Raw genomic sequence first — 20,906 nt, 5'->3', positions numbered from 1 at the left:
CCTAATGAGAGGAGGGCTTTTTGCTGTTGATATCAGAAAATCAGGAATTGGAAACCCTTGCCAACCTACTACAAATCCCAGAGATCTTCCAGTAGATTTCAATTTATCTGCTGCCCACTGCTGGTATAGTGGATGGAGTGAATGCTGGACTGGCTCAGATATCTGCGCAGCCTTGAGGTCCTCCCATTTGAAATCAGTGGGATTGGTTACTTGCAGAACTGTAGCTTGATTCTACACTTTGATGATGTAACATGCTCCCCCCCCCACCACAAAAAATCAGTCAAAATTCTAAAAATATAAATTTTCACCCACGAAAGCATTCCAAAACTCAACAAGATTGAAATTCCAGGCTAAAGCCAGCTCTCATTTACACAACAAATTAAAAGCCACTTCACAGAAGCAAAGCGTCTTAAAAATGCTAATACAGTTGTACCTTGCAAGTCGAACGGAATCCGTTCCGGAAGTCGGTTCGACTTCTAAAACGTTTGGAAACCAAAGCGTGGCTTTGGATTGGCTGCAGGAAGCTCTTGCAGCCAATCGGAAGCCGCGGAAGCCCCATTGGACATGCAGCTTCCAAAAATAGTTTGCAGACCAGAACAGTCACTGGTTTGTGGTGTTCGGGAGCCAAAACGTTTGACTTGCAAGACGTTCGGGATCCAAGGTACGACTGTAATCTGATTGTGAAGAGAGAGAAGCTTTCTGTGCTGTTGTTGTTTTAAATTCATTTTGTTTCTCAGCAGGTATTAAACATTACGCCCTTTATTTCTCTTCCCCATTTCATCTGAATTATTTGCCTGGGATGAATAAACTTACTGCAGGTACAGCAAATTAAGAGCTTGGGAAAAAAAATGTATTCAAATCTAGTGTCCTCACCTAGTATGAATGTAGCTGTTCAGGGTGAGCTGAGCTTCATCTTGAAGAGCTGCAATGGCCGCAGCATTTCTAAAACTTCTGAGTTCAGAACCGCTATGCGTAGGTACTGAAAAGCAGATTGACCACTCTTCACTTATTAATCAGAACAGTCAATATTAACTCGATGCCAACTAATGTTACACTTCACCACTTAACTCCATAGCACCACCTACAAGCATGAAGGCACATCTTGGTGATTCCATTTCACTGCTTATGGCATTCTACCATTTCAGTTTGTCAACATGTGTCCCACCCTGAAAGCTCCCGCAAATTTTAATAAGTGTAAAGCAGTGTCACATTTTCAATTAGCAGCATTAAACAGATGAGACCAGCACTGTTACTTGTTTTCATTTCAACCTCCAATTGCCAACCAAATAAAAACCTTGCGGACTTCCTTTGACAAGATACTCAGGCTTGGGCCTTGGTGAACATTAAAGGGCTGAGAATATACTGGAATCCATCTTCAAATGCTTATGCTCACCAAATATGGTGTGTGGAAGGCAGCATTTAGATGGCCAGTCTTGGTCAATCATAAAGTTCACAATAGGATGAAAAGGGAGACATGACTCTTAAGTATGATGGACCCAAGCTAGTGAGGGGTTTATAGGTCTGCCCCCAGTAGTCTCTGCAATACAAAATTACTCACACTCATCAAGATACCAATGTGCTAAATTCTTCAGCAACTGAAAACACAATTGCTTTCCTGAAAAAAACCCCTGTATTCCATGGAATTTTAAAAGAGCCCATCTCAAGGAACAAGGATTGGTACTCATTTTATATTGGAATTTTCTGCGTGTCCCAGTTGAGAAGTGGCTCTGCACTTCAGCCCACAGCATTAATCTATGATATTCGCTGTAATCTGCTATTGGAGGTAGGATACTTGGCCACTGCACAGCCTACTGATAGATGCCCAAAAGGCTACGGTATTTTTATATTCCCCTTACCAGCTTTAAAAGTGACGATGCATTTGAGACAGGCAAATTCTGTAGCATCTAACCGAAGCTGTCTAAATCTAGCCACAACCTCTTGTAAAGCCTGTATTTCTGAGATAATCTTATTCAGCTTTTGAGAATCTGTGTTGTCTCCATTCATTCCTGGAACACAAACATGTGAAATAAATACACTAATAGGTCATCTGAATGTATTTTATGGATTGATTTTTGCAAAAAATAAAAATAAAAATCACATGTATCAATAGCTATTCCATTGTTACATTGAGATCCGCTTCAACACAAAACTAACTATAATGTAGGAAAGTTAGTATGAAATCTTCTGTTGGATGATAACAAACACAGTAATTTGCATTTAAATGACAATGCAAGCAGTCGTGAATGCAACAAAACAACATTATTTGCATTTAAATATAGATTTATAAATGACAGGTAAACTCTATTGTTCGGAAGGGATTTGTTATTCTTTACATGTTGTCCTTTTTTTCAGTAATGTATTTTTATGGTAATTTCTATAACAAAGTCATTAAATTGTGCAATTCTTACCAGATACAGCCAGTAGAGTGTTAGCATCAACTGGAATGGCCCATTGTGCTATTCCTAGAACAAACAGTTCCCTCCAAGCATCTTCCAAAAGCATCAGCTGTCATACAATAGAGGTACGATATAACATGGTGTATAATTTATAGATTGATAAACAATTTCACTATGTAAATTTCTGTTGTTTTAGAAATGGCTTTAAAATGCCTGCGCTGTTTTCTCCCATCCCCACTCCTGCCGGGGACATTTCAGTTCTTGCTTTCTCATCTTGATTAAGAGCATCCACAGATATTATAAAATGCCACCTATTTAATGCTGGGGTGCTGCTTGAAAGCTATGGCTTCAGCTGTAAGGTACTGCATAAAACCAAAAACACATGAAGCTCTTCTTGCACTCCACATGTGAAAGTTGCACAAAAGCGCTACTCTTTATATAAAATGAACATTGCCCATCCAGGCTATTTTCCTTCTCCCACCACTGAAAATATTGGCGGCGGGGGGGACGGGGACCTATTTTCCAGACTGAATTTGACTTCCACAACCAAGCATCCTCTTTGTTTTTGCAACCTTCTTATCGTCATTTGTCCCAAAGAAGTTGCAATGTAATGTAATAAATTCAGTGGCGTAGCGTGGGGGGTGCAGGGGGGGCCGGCTGCACCGGGCGCAACATCTGGGGGTTAGGGTTAGGGGGCGCAAATCCACAGGTTAGGGGGCGCAAATCCACAGGTTAGGGGGCGCAAATTACTTGCCCTGCCCCGGGTGCTGACAACCCACGCTACGCCACTGAATAAATTGATCTGGTTAGGGAAACATATGACTACCATACAAGTTTTATTATAATTTGTATAGCACTTGCAGATAATCATTTCTCCTTGGGTTTCTTTAGGTAACCGCATGTGGTTCCAGGTACCCTCTCCTCTCTCCAGGACAGGCGTGGCCCATTGGGCTAAAGCAGTTGCGTGGACTGCACAGGTAGTGCTGGTGTTACACAAGTCTTTTGTCCGGATAAATCCACACAAAGCTTGTCAAATATTGGACAAAAGGGACCAGAAGACATTGTAATTAACTGGGCCTCCTGCATCCCTTGGTGCTGTTTTCCCTGCTGTACAATAGGGCTGTCTGGAATTTCCTGGACATAAGCCCCCCTTAAGCAGTATCCGGTCGGGAAATCGCTGAAATTTCCAGGAAAATCCAGACGTATAGCAGCCCATGCCGGCACACAACAACTTTTGTGTAAGGTTACCAGATGTCCCCGTCTCCCGGGGACAGTCCCCAGATTTAGAAATCAGTCCCCTGACCAAATCCATCTATTTAGTAGGAAGTTGAAAATAATCTGGTAACTTTACTTTTGTGTCCACATTTTCACTTTCTGAAATATGGCAACCCTACTATGGTTTCACTAACAACCACTTCTATGGATAATGATGGTATTCAGCCACCAGGTGGTGGTAATGTTGGCTAACCTGCTACAAAGCTGCTTAGCTGTCTATGAAGCCCCACCCCATTCTCCACTGGTCAGGAGAAGGCCAAAACTCACAAGTTTCCCAGCCTTGGGGAGGCAAAATTACCCAGAGGTGACCTTCTTATCTGAGATTCCTGATAGCCCCTTGGGACTCAAAATTTGACAACCTTCCCATATTGACAAAGTTGATCTCCAGTGTTTTGAGGACCAGTCACTCTGCTGGCCCAAAATATTTTGCTGTCTGGGGCAAAGGAGAAGACAGACACTGCATTCCTGTATGTAGATACAGAATCCAGTTGGACAGGCAGCTGAATCTTACTTTGGCACTGAAGATGCCACAACATCTTCCCCCATAGCTGAGTGCAGCATCTACGATAATAGGAGGTGTGCAGTAGGCAAGTAAAGTCTTTGCTGTTCCCAAGTTAAGGTGCAAATGACTAAGTTATAAACAACAGAATTACCGTATTTTTTGCACCATAACACTCACTTTTTTCCTCCTAAAAAGTAAGGGGAAATGTCTGTGCGTGTTATGGAGGGAATGCCTACGGGTGGCATGCCTACGGATTTTCCTCCTCTAAAAACTACATGCGTGTTGTGGTCGGGTGCGTGTTATAGAGCGAAAAATACGGTATTTAAGTATAAGGAACAGCTTCTTTGTTTTCTGTCTCCTTCATTACTGACTGTGATTATTGGAACTATGACTTGCATTTGATGTAAGTGGGAGGACAGCAGAAGACAAATGTCTAAACAAAAATCCACAGTCCAGAATTTTGGGTAAGCTGAAACTTTGCAACTCACAGTCTGATCTATAAAGCCCAGAGAGGATAATGGTGCAGTTAATGAAATCCTTGGGCTTTAAAAGAGGGATTAATTTCATGTAACAACTCATGCAACTTGCCTTTAATTTTGAATGTTAGATATGCAGCCAGTTCATTTAAAATGACAGGATAATCTGATTCCTGACATGGATAATAGGCCTATTTTACAGAGTTCTGTTCAGTGATCACTTTAATCTGCACTAAGCCATTCCTTGTATATTGATGGGACTCTCATTTCTGATAAAGTTTCTTCCCCCTTTACTTTTCTTGGTCTCAGTTCCTCAATTAGTATGTGCTTTGGAGAAAGTTCTGTGGTAAAGCAAATGAAGCCTTGCCTTAATTAGAAGTCACCCATGCTGGTGGCAGGGCATTTGCACTGGAAGGAAGAATGTGGAGGATGGGGTGTTGCAACTAATTTAATTAGGGGAATACGTAGTCTTTTCCATAAGGCAGGAAGAAGCAGAGAGATGATTGCTTGCTTTAAGGTAAGTACCATTTTAATTCAACGGAAGTAGGCATGGTTAGGATTGCTAATGCTCTTATTGCTCACACCCAATTTAAGTTGACATAGTTTAAAACAAGTCAGGTTTTTGGGGGGTGAGGGAGGGGGAATATGGCTTTCAAAAAAATATAAATTAGCTAAGTACTGCAGACCCCCTGTTTTTCAAAAGCCAAGCCATGGACCCCCTACTTTTGAAATCTCTGGTAGTTTTTGTTATGTGAATGGTGCCATGGACCCCCCTGGGTGGGTTACATGGTCCCCCTTGGGTCCTTGGACCACCAGTTGGGAACCACTGGCTTTGAGAAACCTAGTCCACTCCTATACCAATCTGAATCAATGTAGCCCTGATGCAAATAAAGTTTTGCCTAAGTTCTGTTGACATCAGTGGGAGAAGGGAGGCACATGACTAACTAGAGTCCCACTGATTTTCAACAGCGCACGAGTGTAACACCACTACAGTTCAGATGCACATATAGTCTGCCTTGAGTGCACAGGGCACCACTGAACTCTTGCTTCAACAGATCACACAGAGAAGCCAGTAGTATTAAATGTTAGCTCCATGTGGAGGCATAGATGTTGCTAACATGGTTTCTGCATTTCCAGAGTCTCTTTTTGGAGCCACCTTTAGTATGCAAATCTCAGAAGACCTGCATACCCCCACCTGGAGGAATCATTTCAAAAAAATAAAAAACAATGACACCTTCATGCAATCCCCATTGAGTTGGCAGTCTGCTGGAGGCCCCACACCTTCCTGCAAGGGATCACGTGGGAGTTTCTGCCAACCAAGTTGGTTTTGGGGTGGCAATGGAATGTGCTAACATCAATAAACTGCAAGCATTACCCAAACAATCAGTTTGATTAACTCTTACGGCTTTGTTGAAGATTTTAAAAAGCAACACATCTGCCTGAACACCCCTGAACTAAGACATGAAGCAAGACTAGGGCTGCTATATTTCAGCGAATATATGGACAGAAAAGTTGTTGACCTTTTTTTTAGTTTTGGCAAAACTGCAAAAAATAAAATAAAATGCCATTTTTGAGCTGCCAACATGGGCTGCTGTACATCCAGATTTTCCTGGATGTTTTACCGATTTTCGCCCGGACACTGCTGTTGATTCTGTATATGTCCAGGAAGTTCCAGATGTCTGGCAACCCTAAGCAAGGCTTTCTCTTTGATGGTCTCCACCATTGTGGATCTCTCTCACCTTCCATGGAGGCTTGCCAAGACTTGCCCCCCACATAAAACTGTAGAGAATAGGCAAATGACATTGGCAGGGACTTATAACTGTGTTTGGTAACCTTTCGTGATAATGATTGCCTTTGTTTTCAGTTATGCTATGACTTTGACTATTCCACCCCCCCATTGTTCTGAATGTTGTACCCGCCTAACCCTTTACAAATAAATCCAGTCTAATTCCCTACTAAAAGCCAGGAATATTAACCACAAACTCCAACCAAGCAACTCACTGCAGTACATGGTGTGCTACAAAGAAAGAGTTTTTGCAGAAGGGGTTTTGCTCTGCAATCGGCTGCAGGTGACTCAAGCAAGTCATGAAGGTGAAGCTACTAACCACAATGGTTTTGCTCGGCCTCCACTGTCAGAGGCATTATGCTTCTGAATACTGGTTGCTGGAGACCGCAGCAGCAGCAGCGGATGGTGCTATTCTGCTTAGGTTCTGCTTGCTAGTGTCTCACAGGCATCCAGTTAGCCACTGTGAGAACAGGATGCTGGACTAGATGGGCTGCTGGCCTGATCCAGCAGGCTCATCTTATGTAATTAAGTAAGCCAAGACCAGAAGGCAACTGAAAAGGAACCTTTTAAATTATACTGGATATATACTGGATGAAGTATATGTTTTAATCCATCACTTGGCTAACAACAGCACTGATAATCACATGGTCTAACTCAATACTGAGCAATCAGCTTAAGAGAAATGTTGTCATTTCCTCCCCCGCCCCAATTCTATATAAATCTTACCTGATCTTGTAATGATAGAGTAGAAAAAGCAGGGACACTTTTAGCCCATTTGATGCTCATGAAGAGAAGCCTTGCCGCAGACTCACAAACAGATTCAGTAGCCACTTCGTAGAGATACATGGGAGTGCCACTGACTTCGTGTGGGTACTAAAATTAAAAGGTTGCATGAAAAAATATTTCAGAAGGTAATAGGCAGGAGCTTATGTTTGACAAAGAGCTAATTGTTTAATTAAGTACTTGATTATTGAATCTGGGTCTTACAAAGGAGGGTATCAGCAAAACAAAAGAAAGAAGAAAAATGGTAGGGGGAGATATTAGGAACCACTGGCTTAACCAACTACCTTAAGATATGCTCCCCCCAAGCTGATTTACATAGATACTCAATTTTGGTAGGGTGAGTGGTAAATATTTTGTTTGGTTTGGACAAGTATCAAGGCAATACACAATTAAAAGTCGAACTGAAGAACTGAATATGTGCTTAAATGGCACCACATCCTGCCTTTCACACTTCATGCATAGCAAGTGGGTCCTGTATTTAGGAAGGTTGATGCTCAGACTAAATCTACACGTGCAACATAATGAAGTTTTAGTAGAATATACTTTACCATTCCAGACTATAGGTGAAGGGTGTTTTAAAATGCTTCCTGACATAACATTCTCCCTGTAAGTAAAAAACTAGCACAGTCAGAGGAAGGACCATGCTGGATTTTCTGTCCCTGATGTGCTCATTTTCCTCTTGCAAGGGGATTTATTTTTCTTATGTGGTGAAGCATTCAAAAATGCACCCCTTCTCTTATTCTGCTGCATATGTAGTCCAGACCTCAGAGATGAATTTGGGCAAAAATGGGCAGTTATGGATTACAGGGGGGAAACATTACGGTGTTTGAGGGAAATGTCCGTAACCATCACTAAGCTTATACTTCAGCAATAAGTATTATGTGAGTACTTCCGATATTTGGATTCCACTGTCAATACTGCAACAGTTTAAAACTGGTCAGAATAAAACTGGGACATCCTGACATATTTGTAAAACTCCGTTTTTCAAAGCAAGGTAATTCAGGTTTGCTGGATGTCTTAGGATGCTTCCCATGAAGGCATACGGGGCCACCATCTTGGTGAAGCTGAGCAGATCTGGGTCTCATGGGTGCCTGGATTGGGGAGCACCTGACAACCACTTGCATTCCATTACAAGGAGAGAGGTGGGATATAAATGCAAGAGAATAAATGTCTCCCTCAGAAATAAGGCACTCACTGACTGAAACATTTTTACTGCAAGGTAAAACGTTTTTGTTCATCACGGCCTTTGCTATCTGATGCATGTTAAGCATTCCACTGACAGCTTGATTGAACTTGATTCTAAATGTAATTGTATATGTTATGATATACAGCATCTTGAAATGTTTTGTGATATGTAGCACCTTGAAATGCTCACATGGCAAGCAGCAAATAATTTTTAAAAATCCCAGCCAATAGTGTTGGGGGCTGATTCAGATTGGGACCACAGCAAGATGCAAAAGATTTAAGACCCCCTAGCCCCTGTCCTTGGTCCCATTACAGATTGTCCCCCCTTTTATGTCCCCCCCCCCCAAAGACCTAATTGGCATCTCATCTATCTTGGTTCTCAGTCCTGACTCAGTTTGTGAGGGATGTTGATTTAACTTGGCAAGAAGGTGGAACTTTCCCCATCTTCTCCTCCAGGTGCCCCAGGAAATTGGTTCCCTTGGGGTCAGGAAAACCCCCAGAATAGCACACAGGGGGATAGTGGTGGGATTCTCTCTTGCAAGCTGATATGCTTGCACACTTGGAACGTTTGTAATAGTGGTACCTTGAATTCCACGCCCTATGCTTGGGCTGGAGCCCCTAGCAACAAGTTTGCAGCAGTGCCATCATGTGAAACTATTCCTCCATACATTAATGGGTGGAAACTGAGCATGACAATCGTATGGCTTAACAATTTTAATGATGGGTTCATATTGCTTTTAAAGGTTTTTACATTGCTGTACACCACCCTGATCTTTTGTGAGAGGATGGCGTATAAACACTTTAATTAAATACAGTCAATGAATAAGTAGTAAGAATGAAGGCCACCCATCTGTGCTCCATCCTAAAGGCATTCTGGTGACTTTGGAACTATCTGGCAATTTGGAACACCTACCAGGCTGCTAGCATTGAAAAGGAACCAATATGCAGTATGGTTCATATGGCTTGACCAGTTTACTCCCGCATGGTACACCAGACATGTCAATCATTTAACTTTGCAATATGCATAATATTTTAAGACATACGGTAAATAATTTACTATTGATTTAGGCTGCCATCCTGAAGAGGCTTCCGAGGAAGTAAACACCACTGAGACTTCCATTTTTAGTCCAATGCATTGTGCAAAAGTCTTGCTTTCACAAATAAAGCATCATTAATTTATCAGGAAGTAATTGCTGCACAAGCCAAATGAAGAGGAATCAGATTGAGGAGGCCTCATTCCATACCACTATCACAAGGTCTCGTTTCTTTTTCTAAAGTCTCTCAGAATAATGATGCATTTCCCTTGAATCAAGAAGAAGAAGAAGAAGGAGCTGACCTTTGGAGTTGGTTGAGCCAGACCCACCAAGGTCTGCCTTTCAGATGTTGTAGAAACTGCAGCCAGTTCTAGATTGTGAGGTTCCAGCTGAGTAACAGCAGTGAAGAAAGCTGGGGCAGGTAGAGCTGCAGAGGGGAAATGTGGCGTGGCTCCATTATCCTCCTTGTGCCCTCTGAAATACAGAGCGACTTGTTTCCTTATTGTGGAAGTTCTTGGTCCCCTTTCATGTTGAACAGCTGGGAATAAAAACCTGCATTAGCATGCTACTTGGAATTTGAAAAAAAAAATATTTTCGAAGCCCACTGAAAACTTCTAATGGGATTAACTTGCTGCGCGATACATCTCTAATCATATATAAAGACGCTAAACTCTGGTGGTTGTTTGCTATATTCAAGCACCACTTTACTATTTGTTGACTTGCTGTGATGTCATGACATGCTCATATATGTTCTAATTCTTGAGAGTGAAGAGCAATTGAATACAAGATATAACTTCTGTGAGGAAAGTGAAACATTAATTTGGCTAGGAAGGAAACTCATACAGCAATTCTACGTTGAGGGAAAGAAATAATGTGTTAGACAAGGGATCTTTACAGAATTAAAGATGTGGAATGAGGGGGGAAGGAATAAAGAGTTTGTTTTAGGGTAGGAGCTGAATTTCATCTAGTAATGTGAACTAACTGATCAAATATTCAGTGTCAAATCCCCAATGATATGGAACTATTTTAAATTATGACTAAGGGAGAATTCAAATATTCAGTGACCACATGAAGCATAAAGAGACAAACACTTGCTGCTTACAAAACTGAATAACTGACAAATTAAGCAGCCTCACTAGTATTCAAAGGTAAATGAACATAATTCCAATATAGACAACCACAACAGGAATATCACTAAAGAAAATGGACAGCTTTCCTTTTTGGGTAGTCAGTATTCAAATATATATTGATTATTGTCACTTTGATATGAGCAGCAGAGAATCTCTTATTTTTGTAGCTCTAATTCAAATTAATTGCCCAACACAGGGAAAAGTAAAGCATCCTAGCCCCATTTTAGAGCATGGAGAAAAGAAGTGTTTGATTACCAGGACAACTTCAGGGAAATGAAGACATGTACTTTCATCTACCAGCAGTGGGGAACATTTGGCCGTCCACAGCTTGCTGAACTGCAACTTGCATCAGCCCCAGGAAGCATGGCCAATGGCCAGGGATGATGGGAGCTGTAATTCAGCAACATCTAGAAGGCCAAAGGTAACACAAACCTGATCAACACTAATGCAGCAATAATGTAATATCAGTTAGATGATGCTCCTCTAGATGCACAGGTGCATATTGTCCCTGCCAATCTACACCCACTCATTTTCATCAGGGATGGGAAACCCAGGACCTTCCAAATATCTTTGGGCTTCAGCTCCCAGTAGAATGGCCAGCTGTCAGGGCTGATAGGATTTCTAGTCCAATAACATCTGGAGATCCAAAAGCTCCCTATCACCGATTAAGATGTTGGCTCTCCTATGTGCAGCGACATCTATAACCAATATGCGCATGGGAATGGCAGATCTTTGGAAAGCAGGTAGATGCATCCAATGCACTTGCACATGCTTCCCCCGTGAGTAGCAATCGCTTGCTTGATGGGGCAGCTGAATTTTCTTTATCAGCCAGGATAAGTTGAAATTGTGCCCTGCTGGAAGGGTGACTGTTCAGAATTCTGGGACCCTGTCAGTGTAGATATTTAACAGCTTTTGTTTGAGGTTCTTGGGTCCATTTCCTGATATACAGTCCTACTGACATACCTGGGAGTATGTATGCAGTCTTTCCATGCATGTCTGCTTGGAAATAAGTCTCACTGAGTTCAGTGATTCTCACTCCCAGGCAAGATTGCATAGGATTGCAGCCTTTAAAAGTGTCATTTAGGATAGCAATCATTTTCCTCGTCAGTAGTTGTATTTTAAAAGGGTCTGATTGTGGACATTTCCTTGCAAGCCAAAAATATAGGCAGATTAAGAGGTTTAGCTTTGTAAAGTGAAAATATAGTTACTTAGAAGAGGTCACAGGAAGAGAATTTTGGGAGACTGTCAATATTGATAGGAACCCTAAGAACAGATCCATTCTCTGGACAATAGTTTTCACAAGCCCGTGATATGTTTGCTATCCATTTCTCTCTGGGGTTTTTTTTTAGGGGTGGTGGTGGAGGAGGAGGAGGAGGAGGAAGGATGCACAAGTACCGTCTTTGTTCATGTTGACTTCCAAGCATTTCTTCAGCCGACATGCCCTGCATTGATTCCTATGCGTCTTGTCCACTGGGCAGCCTCCCTAAAAAACAGAGACATATTTCTGAAAAGGGGGACAAAACGTCCATAAGGAAATTCTGAAACAGGAAGGTGTCTGGGGATCCTACTAAGATGTGTAGACCCTTTCTCCCTTCTGCCACTCTCACTTCTTTTAGAACCTGTGCTGGATGATTGCCAGAAAAAGAAGAATGATGCCCTCCCAGGGGTCTATGAAAATTCCCTGGGGAAGAGTAAGCATTAAAGGGGCGTTCTAAAATCTCTATATGGACTTCAGCACCCGGGACAGCTCCCTGGCACTTGGAGCCTTTGACTGATCACGATCCTCCAGCTTCCCACCTGCCGCCCTAGAAAGTATCTTCTTCCTCTCGCATATTCCTCGGTTTCTTGCCCCTTGCTTTTCCCGCAGAGTCATAAATAAATGTTCCCACTGATTTCCACCTAACCGCCTACGGTAAAGAGCAGGACTTCTGTGTCAAACAACGTGGCTGTCAGAAAAACAAAATAAAAATCCCGGATGCCCTAGGCGTCCAGACCTCAACTGAACCTGACTACTAAATAGACTTTACAGACTGAGGGTGCAGTCCTATAGGATTGCGTGGACACTATGGTTAGGATTTGGTGTGCAGAATACATCACCTGCTGAGCTGTGGGTGGGTGTTTGAAATCTGAGGGCTCAGGCTCGGAGGGAGCTGGTATGAATTTGGGGCAGGATCCAACCAAAGCTAAGTGCCTCTAAGTCACCTTTAAGTAGGCTAGATGGAAGCTGCAATCATTATACCTACTTAGTTAGGAGAAAGACCAAGGATCCTCCGTGGGACTTACTCCTCAGTAGACATGCGCTTTACTCCCCCACTGAAATCAATGGCGCTTCACTTTCGCTAGATTGTGCCCTCTGATTTCTCAGTCCCCCATTCCCTTTCAAAATCGAGCAAAGGACCAGAAAGGCGAAGCTGCCCGCTGTATTATTTCACTGTAATATCAGATGTTATTAGCCTGGGAACATTAATCCAAGCAATCAAAGCTGAACCCACTTTCGTGCATCCCTCAGCTTATTTGAGCAAGGCAGTTGGAGACGATGATGTTCTCGTTAACGATCACCAAAAGAAACTGTTTTCCTTTATTAAATGCCCTCCAAAGCATCACTTCCCCTACTGCACTCTGTTTCAGGGATGGGGAACCTGTGGCCATCCAGATGTTCCTGGACCATAATGCCCACCATCCCCGAGTAATGGCTATACTGGCTGAGGCTGAACAACATCTGGAGCGCCCCAGCTAAGCTTCCCCACCCCTGCTATACTGGAATCCCTGCATTACTTGGCTCAAAACAAGGCTTCCTCCTATTGCAACCCAAGAGAACAGCCATAGGAACAGAGGCAGTTGCATTATACAGGTTCGTCTAGCTTTGTCCAGAGTGCCTAGCAGCTGCTCTCCAGTTTCAGGCAGGACCTTCCTGAAGACACCAGGAATTGCGCCTGGGATTTTTCTATGTGCGAGGCAGACGCTCTGCCGCTGAGCTACGCTCCCTCCAATCCTCTGGCCAAGCAAGGTCCGGTGGATTTTGGCCGGAGTTCATCTATACATGCAACCGCTGCGCCACAATTCGAAGCGAGCTGCACCCATTTAAACCTCCATTTGCCACACCTCGGTTAAAGGCAGGGGAGAGCCGCCAGCCAGATTGTGAGCGGGGGTGAATTGCCAGCATTGCTTTAGCTTTGCACCGAGAGAGGGGTGGCTTGCAGCCCAATCTTAAGCACCTTTCTACTCGGAAGCAAATCTGACTCTGTTCTGAGGGCTTCTCCCCGCACCCCGTGGCCAAAGCATGCAAAGCAAAAGAGTTGTTTTGCAAAAGATCTGCACCCGGACCCCATGCATGTCTACTCAGAAGCAACCTTTGGTTTCCAGCAGGGCTCCTTTCCTGGTACACATGCTGCTGTCCAACAGCAGTAATCGGTTACTTTGGAGTAATGGAACTTTGGAACTGGTTCTGCTCCGTTTTCTCAGGGAATAATGGGCATGTGAGTATGGCTGTTAGAGGCTGAAATGATCACTGGCCTGTGAGTGGAGGCAATGAAGAAATGCTCAGTATTTAAAGTAGCTTGTTTTACAATGAGTTTTGGATTGTTCTCGAGCCCCCGAGCTCCCTTCTAATCCTTCCATTCATTTTGTAAGAATCCTTCTCCTTTGTTCGAGGGCTGTTTAACTTTTGCGGAGGGGGGAAAGGCGGGGGTGGAGAGAGAAAGAGAGATCAAAATATGGATGTTTTTGAGATTTTCTTTTTTAAAACACCCCCCCACCAAAAAACACCCCACCAAAGTTGTAACTATGCCATTTAAATGCTCAAAAAATCCTGCTTGGTTTCTTGCAATGGGAGTTTTAATTAAATTTGGTTCCAACTGAGTTTGGCAGCCCCACCCTAAACTTGGTGGTTGGAAATCCCGTGGTTTACCAGGAATCTTCCAAGCACACTTAGGAACAAGGGACTCGGCAGCAGCGATGGAAAACACCCAACGCAGCGTTCCGGGAGAGCAAAGTCTCTCTCTCTCTGGCCTGGTCTGCACTTGCAGCAGAACTAGATGGTGGAAACGGGGTCCTAAAGTTGGTCGAATATCCTGCAGGCTGGATGCCCTGCTTTTAAAAGCCCCTCAGAAAAAAGCAACATTTCCTGCAAGTAGAAAACGAGGAGAAATGTTCCAGTCCAGCCTGCTATACTAGATTTCTATTTGCAGGGAGTTCTTTTCTTTTTCTATTGGGGAGCGTTCCGACCTGTGCCTGGATTCTGAAGTGGTCTAATAATATTTGGACGCCGCCTTTTCCCCTGACAGGAACTCCAGGCGGCTTACAAAGAAGCTCCTTCTTTCCGCAGCCAACCTCCCGACCCCCTTCTGCTTAAGTCTCCTCCACGTGATGGTGCCTTCGCTGTTCCTCTTCCAGCCACCCCAGACTCCTCGGCCTCCGAAGCCGGCTTCACTCCGCCCCCTCGACCTCCCGCCCCACTGGACGGGGGGGGGGTGGAGATCGCGAGCTCCTCCCCTGGTGGCGCCCGCCCAGAAAAGCGAGGATTGGCTTTGGCCCCGAACGGAGGGCAAGTGGGCGGAAGGAGGCTGGGGGTGAATACCTGGTTCCCAGATTTGCAGACGTAAGTGCGGTTCCTTCGGATGCTTCGCTTGAAAAACCCGGAGCAGCCGTCGCAGGCATAGACGCCGTAGTGCTTGCCGGAGCTGCGGTCCCCACACACTTTGCACGGGATGTCTAAAATCCGGCCTGAGGGCGAAGGCGAGAGAAAGAGAGAGAAAAGAAGGTCAGCCCTCTGGCATGGTTAAGTCCGCGATGGGCATCACAGCCAGGATAACGGGGACATCTCCAGTAGTAACCAGTGATGCAGCTCGACCTCAGGCCCAAGTCCAGGCAAGTCCTCTGATGATGAGAAGGAGGGCATTTATACCCCACCTAACATCCAAAGAGATCAAGGCGGCTTACGTGGTTCTCCCCCTCCCCGTTTCATCCTCACAACCGCCCTGCGAGGTAGGGCTAGACTCAGGGACAGTGACTGGCCCGAAGTCACCCAGTTTAGCTGTATAGCTGGGTGAAGACTTCATAGAATTGTTGAGTTGGAAGGGACCACGAGAGCCATCTAACGAGGCTGCCTGCACTGCAGGAATCTTTGCCCAATGTGGGGCTCCAACCCACATGTGGGGCTCCAACCTGAGCTGTCTCCCTGGAGCTTGGCTGACACTCTAACCAGGCTTCCTCAACCTTGGCCCTCCAGATGTTTTTGGCCTACAACTCCCATGATAGCTAGCTAGCAGGACCAGTGGTCAGGGATGATGGGAATTGCAGTCTCAAAACATCTGGAGGGCCGAGGTTGAGGAAGCCTGCTGTAACCACTTCACCACACTGGCTCTCTCTACTCAGGGATTGACAGATGAATGGAGAGGGGGCACATCAAAGAGGACCGGCATCAGTATTCCTTCTTCTTTTTAAAATTTACAGTCAGGGAGTTGCTGGATGCATGGGCATGGTTACTGATTCCAATTTCATTTAAAAATATACAGTGCTGCCCTTTTCTGCAAGTGAATGAGCTTAGCACCAGGGCAGCAGAGACATTTTATTCCAATGGTCATGGTGGTGCTGTGATTTAAAGTGAGTTTAAATGCACATGCTGTTATTTTTTATTTTCCATTTTTTTTAATCGTAATGGACTGGATGAGAGCCAATAAACTGGATCCAGATAAGACTGAGGCACTGGTAGTGAATGGTTGGATGGGATGGGATGAGGTTACACTCCCTCTGAAGGAGCAGGCAGTAGCTTGGGGTTACTTTGGGTTCCATCATTGTCACTTGCGGCTCAAGTGGCTTCAGGGTCTCAGAACGCCTTCCATCAGCTTTGGCTGGTGGCCCAGCAAACTTCTGATTTCTGTTGACTACGCTCTAGTAACTTCTCAGTTAGATTACTGCAATGCATATACATGGAGCTGCCTCTGAAGACAGTTTAGAAACTGCAGCTGGTGCAGAATTCAGCAGCCAGGTTGCTCACTGTGGCAAGACAGCCTGAGCACATAATAATAATAATAATAATAATAATAATAATAATAATAATTTATTTATACCGCACCCATCTGGCTGGGTTTCCCCAGCCACTCTGGGCAGCTTCCAACAAAATATTAAAAATACATTAAAATATCAGTCATTAAAAACTTCCCTATACAGGGCTGCCTTCAGGTGTCTTCTAAAAGTCAGATAGTTGTTTATTTCCTTGCACCAATCCTGGCTCGACTGCACTGGCTGCCAGTTAGTTTCTGATCCCAATGCAAAGCACTGGTTCTGATGTATAAAGCCCAAGAGCCCCAAATCTCAAGGACCACCTCTCCCCACATGAACTGACCCAGACCCTGTGATCATCATGTGAGGCTCTTCTTTGTAGGTCTGGAGGGTGGCAACACAAGAGCAGGACTTTTCAGTGATGGCTCCCTGTGTATGGATATCTCTTCCCAGGGAAGCTTGCCTGGCTCCATCATTGCATAGCTTTTAGGCACCCAGGGGGACGGGACATTTAGGTCTTTGGCTTTTCATTATCATGGCTTCCATGATTGAGTGGGATGTTTCAATCCACCTATTTAAAAATAGAATTGTCTTTTAGATTTTTTTGTTTCATTTTAACCTGACTTTAATGTATTTGTTTGTTTTGTATTGTAAATAACTTAGAGTTACTTTGGTAAAAAAGAAAGTGACCAGTAAATAAAATAAAATAAAATAAAATAATAAAATAAATAAAGCCATCCTACATATTAGGATTGTAGAAGCAATTACAAAACATGGAATGGCCAGGAGGTGATGGTAGTGGTGAGAAGGTCAGTGTTAATTGTGGGCTTCACAACTAAAGTAATACACATGCTCCTTTTAAAAACAACAACATTGAGCCCAGAGTATAAAATCAACTTGTTGTACCACTGTCTGCACCCAGCTTTTCAGGGACTTCTTTCTGGCTGCATTTGCTTTGATCAGGAGGCCAGCATCTGCAAGTCCTCTCCTGCCATGTTACAGGAGTAGCAGCAGAAATTCTGGCTGGAGGGGGCGGGAATTAGACGGTGGTACACTCAGGCAGGACTTTGGGGCAGAAGTCCAGAGTCTCATTCAGCAGGAGAAAGACCCTCAAACACAGCAGGGTTGGCATATCACATCGTGGAGGAAGTGAAGTAAGAAGCCTTTGCCTATCTAAAGACAACCACCCTCTACAAGACCATGAAGTCCTCACTTCCCCTCTGGAAACATAAGCTTGTACTTCCTTAGTGTTGCTACCCTAAGCTCTCCTGCACCCCCAGCCTCTGCACGTTCGCTGGGAATGAAGCAATAGTGATTTCAGCAGGACTTCCGGGCAAATGTGTACAGGATCCCCAAGCGACTAGGAAATAATTCCACTGGCTTACTCCTTGTTCAAACAAGCATGGATTTGATTTATGTCTTACATTTCTCTGCTGCCTTAACTTCCAGGAGCTCAGTGTGCATAGTTTCTTTTCCCCACTCCATTTTTCTAACAACAACCCTGCGAGGTGGGTTAGTCTGAAAGACAGCGATTAGCAGAAGGTCGCTCATGAAGTTTCATGGCTATGTGGCGATTTGAACTGGTGCCTCCCCAGCCCTTAATCCAACACAAATTTATAGTTCAGTCTATCCATGTTTACTCAGAAGCAAGATTGAAGCCCAGGGGATTTTCTTCCAAGTAAACTTGCTTGGGAATGCAGCCTTCTTTTAGCTCTGGTTGGAAGTAATGATATATAATCCTGAACTGGCAGGAACCAGAAAGAGCATCGCGTGTCCAATCCGCTCTTGCTGAAACCTGGTAAAGGAGGAGAATCTACCACCTTCTCGGAGGCAGCCACTGTGGAACAGCTCTTAAAATCAACCAGGTTTTATTTCGATTAAGGGCACATTCCTAAAGACATTTAGGCTCAACCTAAACCTGTCAGGTGTTAAGTCCTAAGGGAACGAATGGGGTTTGCTTACGAGAAAGCAGGCAGAGGCTTGTCCGATGACTAGGGCAAAGCCCAGTCATACTCTGGGGGAAACTGCTAAGTAAACACCTTTAGGATTGCGCTGCGCCATCCTCTGGTGCGCAGCCGGTGCTTTACAGACGCGGACTAAGGAAACGGGAACTTCGCATTAGGTGGGTTATGACTTAATGTTCTGTGTCGCAGAAGAACCGCTCACCTAATAATACACCCCAGTTCTCTTCTCACCCCACACTCTTAAACTTTCTCAGCCAGAAAGTCCTATTGATGCCAACGGTCCTTACTCTCAAGTAAGCGCGTCCTCACCTGACTAAAAGGAACAGGCTCAAAGCTGATACCCGCAAGCACCAGCATCTACTGGTCGATCATCTCAGCCCACCATCGTTTCATCCGGGGCGTTTCCGAGGACCCCAAGCCCTCCTAGCAAATGCCTTTAGGATAAAGTTTAGCTGTCAGCCTGCGATTGCGGGCAAAGCTACGTTACAGCCGCAGGAAACTTGCCGGCAAAATTCAAGGCGCTTAGGATCGGGCTGTTCAAAAGTGAGAGCAGCATTTCAAAGGTCAACGGGTAGTTCTCGAGGAAAAGTTTGGGAATGTCCCAGCGGCAGTTTCATCTCTGAAGCTGCAGCCCCTTCCAGCCCCGCCACAACGGGAGGCCCCACGGAGACTGCAATCCTACGTACTGCGGGCTAATACACTCTGCAAACAGCGAAGGCATTCGAAGGATTGCGTTGCGCCTAAGAGGGTTGCAGGGGCGTAGCCTGGACTTATTTTAGAGGGGCAGGTTTTTTTTGGGGGGGGCAGAACCGAATTATCTACGAGGCAATTGGTCAGTTGGTTAAGAATTTTTTATTTATTGACTTGATTTTGTGGGGGCAGCTGTCCCCCCTTCACTTCATGCTCTGGAGCAAATGTATTTGTTAGAATAAAATAATAACGGCGTTGTAAAAAGTGAGGAGGACTTCGGATAGGATTCGTGCCGGGTCCCGTACATTTGCAACCCAGAGGAAAGACCTGCTCTGTTCAAGGTGGCTTACTTCCCAGGGGCAGAGCAGAGGTGTGCGGCAGAGGGCTTGCTTCCAAGTTAGGCTGCAATCCAATCCCCACTTACCTGGCAGTAAGTCCCATTGAACTCAGTGGGGCTCCCTTGTGAGTGGGCAGGCATATGTTTGCAGGGAGGGCAGCCTGAAAGCTCTAAACCTCTTAAGATGGGGCGCAATGAAGTCGAAGGGACTGGGAAGATTTAGGTGCAAGACATCATCTTTTTGCAGCTGAGCGGGCAGAGAGCAAGAGGAATATTCGGAAAAGGAGACGGGGCTTCCAGCCTTTACCTATGTGTGTGTCTGGGATGGCTGGTTGCCCGAATGGCGTCGTCGGGGGGGGGGGGAGGAATTCCGAGCAGATTCTTCCGCTTTCTGGAGCAGCGAGGCCGGCGAGAGCGCTGCTCCGAGACCTGGCTTCTGGGCTTGGGGCGGGGCCCTGAAACAATGCCTCCCCGGCAGACAATAGGGACATTAGATAACGTGTTAACTTAATGATTTCCCCCTATGGAGAACTCGTTTGACTGCCTCCAATCAGCGCAAGCTGCCAGCCGCGGCCCGCTTCTCCTCCAAATGAAACCCGACAGCTGCTATATGCGGGGCCGGCGGGAGGAAGGGGGATTAGGTGGTGGGGCGCGCTGGGAAGCGGAGAGAGGGGGGCGCGAGGGAGGGAGGAGGGATCCTTCCAAGGAGGAGGAGGAGGGAAAGAGAGAGGGGGAGGAATCAGTCACAACAGGTCCGGCGAAAGGACAACGCTCAGGAATCTTCAGCCCTCCCCCTCGAGATGAAAAGTGAAGTTTGGCTGCTGTGTGAATGTGGGTGGTGGTTTGCGGGGGGGGGGGGAGCGGGAAGGTAAGCGATCTCCAGGAGAGCCGGGCGAGCCAAGCTTGGCTTCTGGAGCTGTGTAATTACACGCCCTCCTTGCCACCTGCCTATTGGGTCACCAGTGACCCGTCAAAAAGAGTAGCATGGGAATTCGCATTGCAGACAATGGCCACAGGGGAGAGCACTCGACTCCCCCCCCCCGCCTCCTCCCGCCCCTCCCCTGCCTCTCACACCGCTCTTGGCCGGCTCTCTCTCTCTCTCTCTCAGTCCCCCCCCCCCGTCCTTCAGGCAGCCACTGCTGGACTTTCCACTCTCAAAGAGGGGAAAAGGCAAGGAAATCGGACATGCCACGGTGCCATCCCCCGGCGTTGGATGTCACCGCTCCCTAATCGGACAAAACGCGCGCAACTCCTTATGCAAATCCCAAACTCGCCTTCTGGGCTTCTGCCCCGGCTCCTCGCTTTTTTTTTTTTTTGCTTTTCCCCCCTCACTTGCACAGAGGACGCG

The 20,906-nt window shown here is 45.3% G+C and overlaps 1 protein-coding gene across 3 annotated transcripts in view; it reads right to left on the bottom strand.

The window, feature by feature from the left end:
• NR2E1 (nuclear receptor subfamily 2 group E member 1) overlaps positions 1–20,906 on the bottom strand; it is a 30,693-nt gene that overhangs the window by 4,116 nt on the left and 5,671 nt on the right. The window contains exons 1-8 of one of the 3 annotated variants that reach the window (XM_081186656.1): positions 17,992–18,034; positions 15,144–15,289; positions 11,963–12,050; positions 9,740–9,975; positions 7,162–7,308; positions 2,409–2,505; positions 1,857–2,006; positions 874–979 (exon numbers count right to left, since the gene is read on the bottom strand). In XM_081186656.1, the coding sequence (XP_081042782.1) occupies positions 874–979; positions 1,857–2,006; positions 2,409–2,505; positions 7,162–7,308; positions 9,740–9,975; positions 11,963–12,050; positions 15,144–15,289; positions 17,992–18,031 (1,010 nt within the window). In that variant the 5' untranslated portion in view covers positions 18,032–18,034. Of the gene's footprint in view, positions 1–873; positions 980–1,856; positions 2,007–2,408; positions 2,506–7,161; positions 7,309–9,739; positions 9,976–11,962; positions 12,051–15,143; positions 15,290–17,991; positions 18,035–20,906 lie in introns of those variants that run through there. The other 2 variants (XM_081186657.1, XM_081186658.1) reach the window with 2 other exon arrangements.

Source organism: Podarcis bocagei (assembly GCF_964188305.1).
Source record: "Podarcis bocagei genome assembly, chromosome: 3".
NCBI lineage: Eukaryota > Metazoa > Chordata > Lepidosauria > Squamata > Lacertidae > Podarcis > Podarcis bocagei.
Note: the sequence above shows the minus strand (reverse complement) of the source record. Positions and strands in the feature narration are given on the sequence as shown.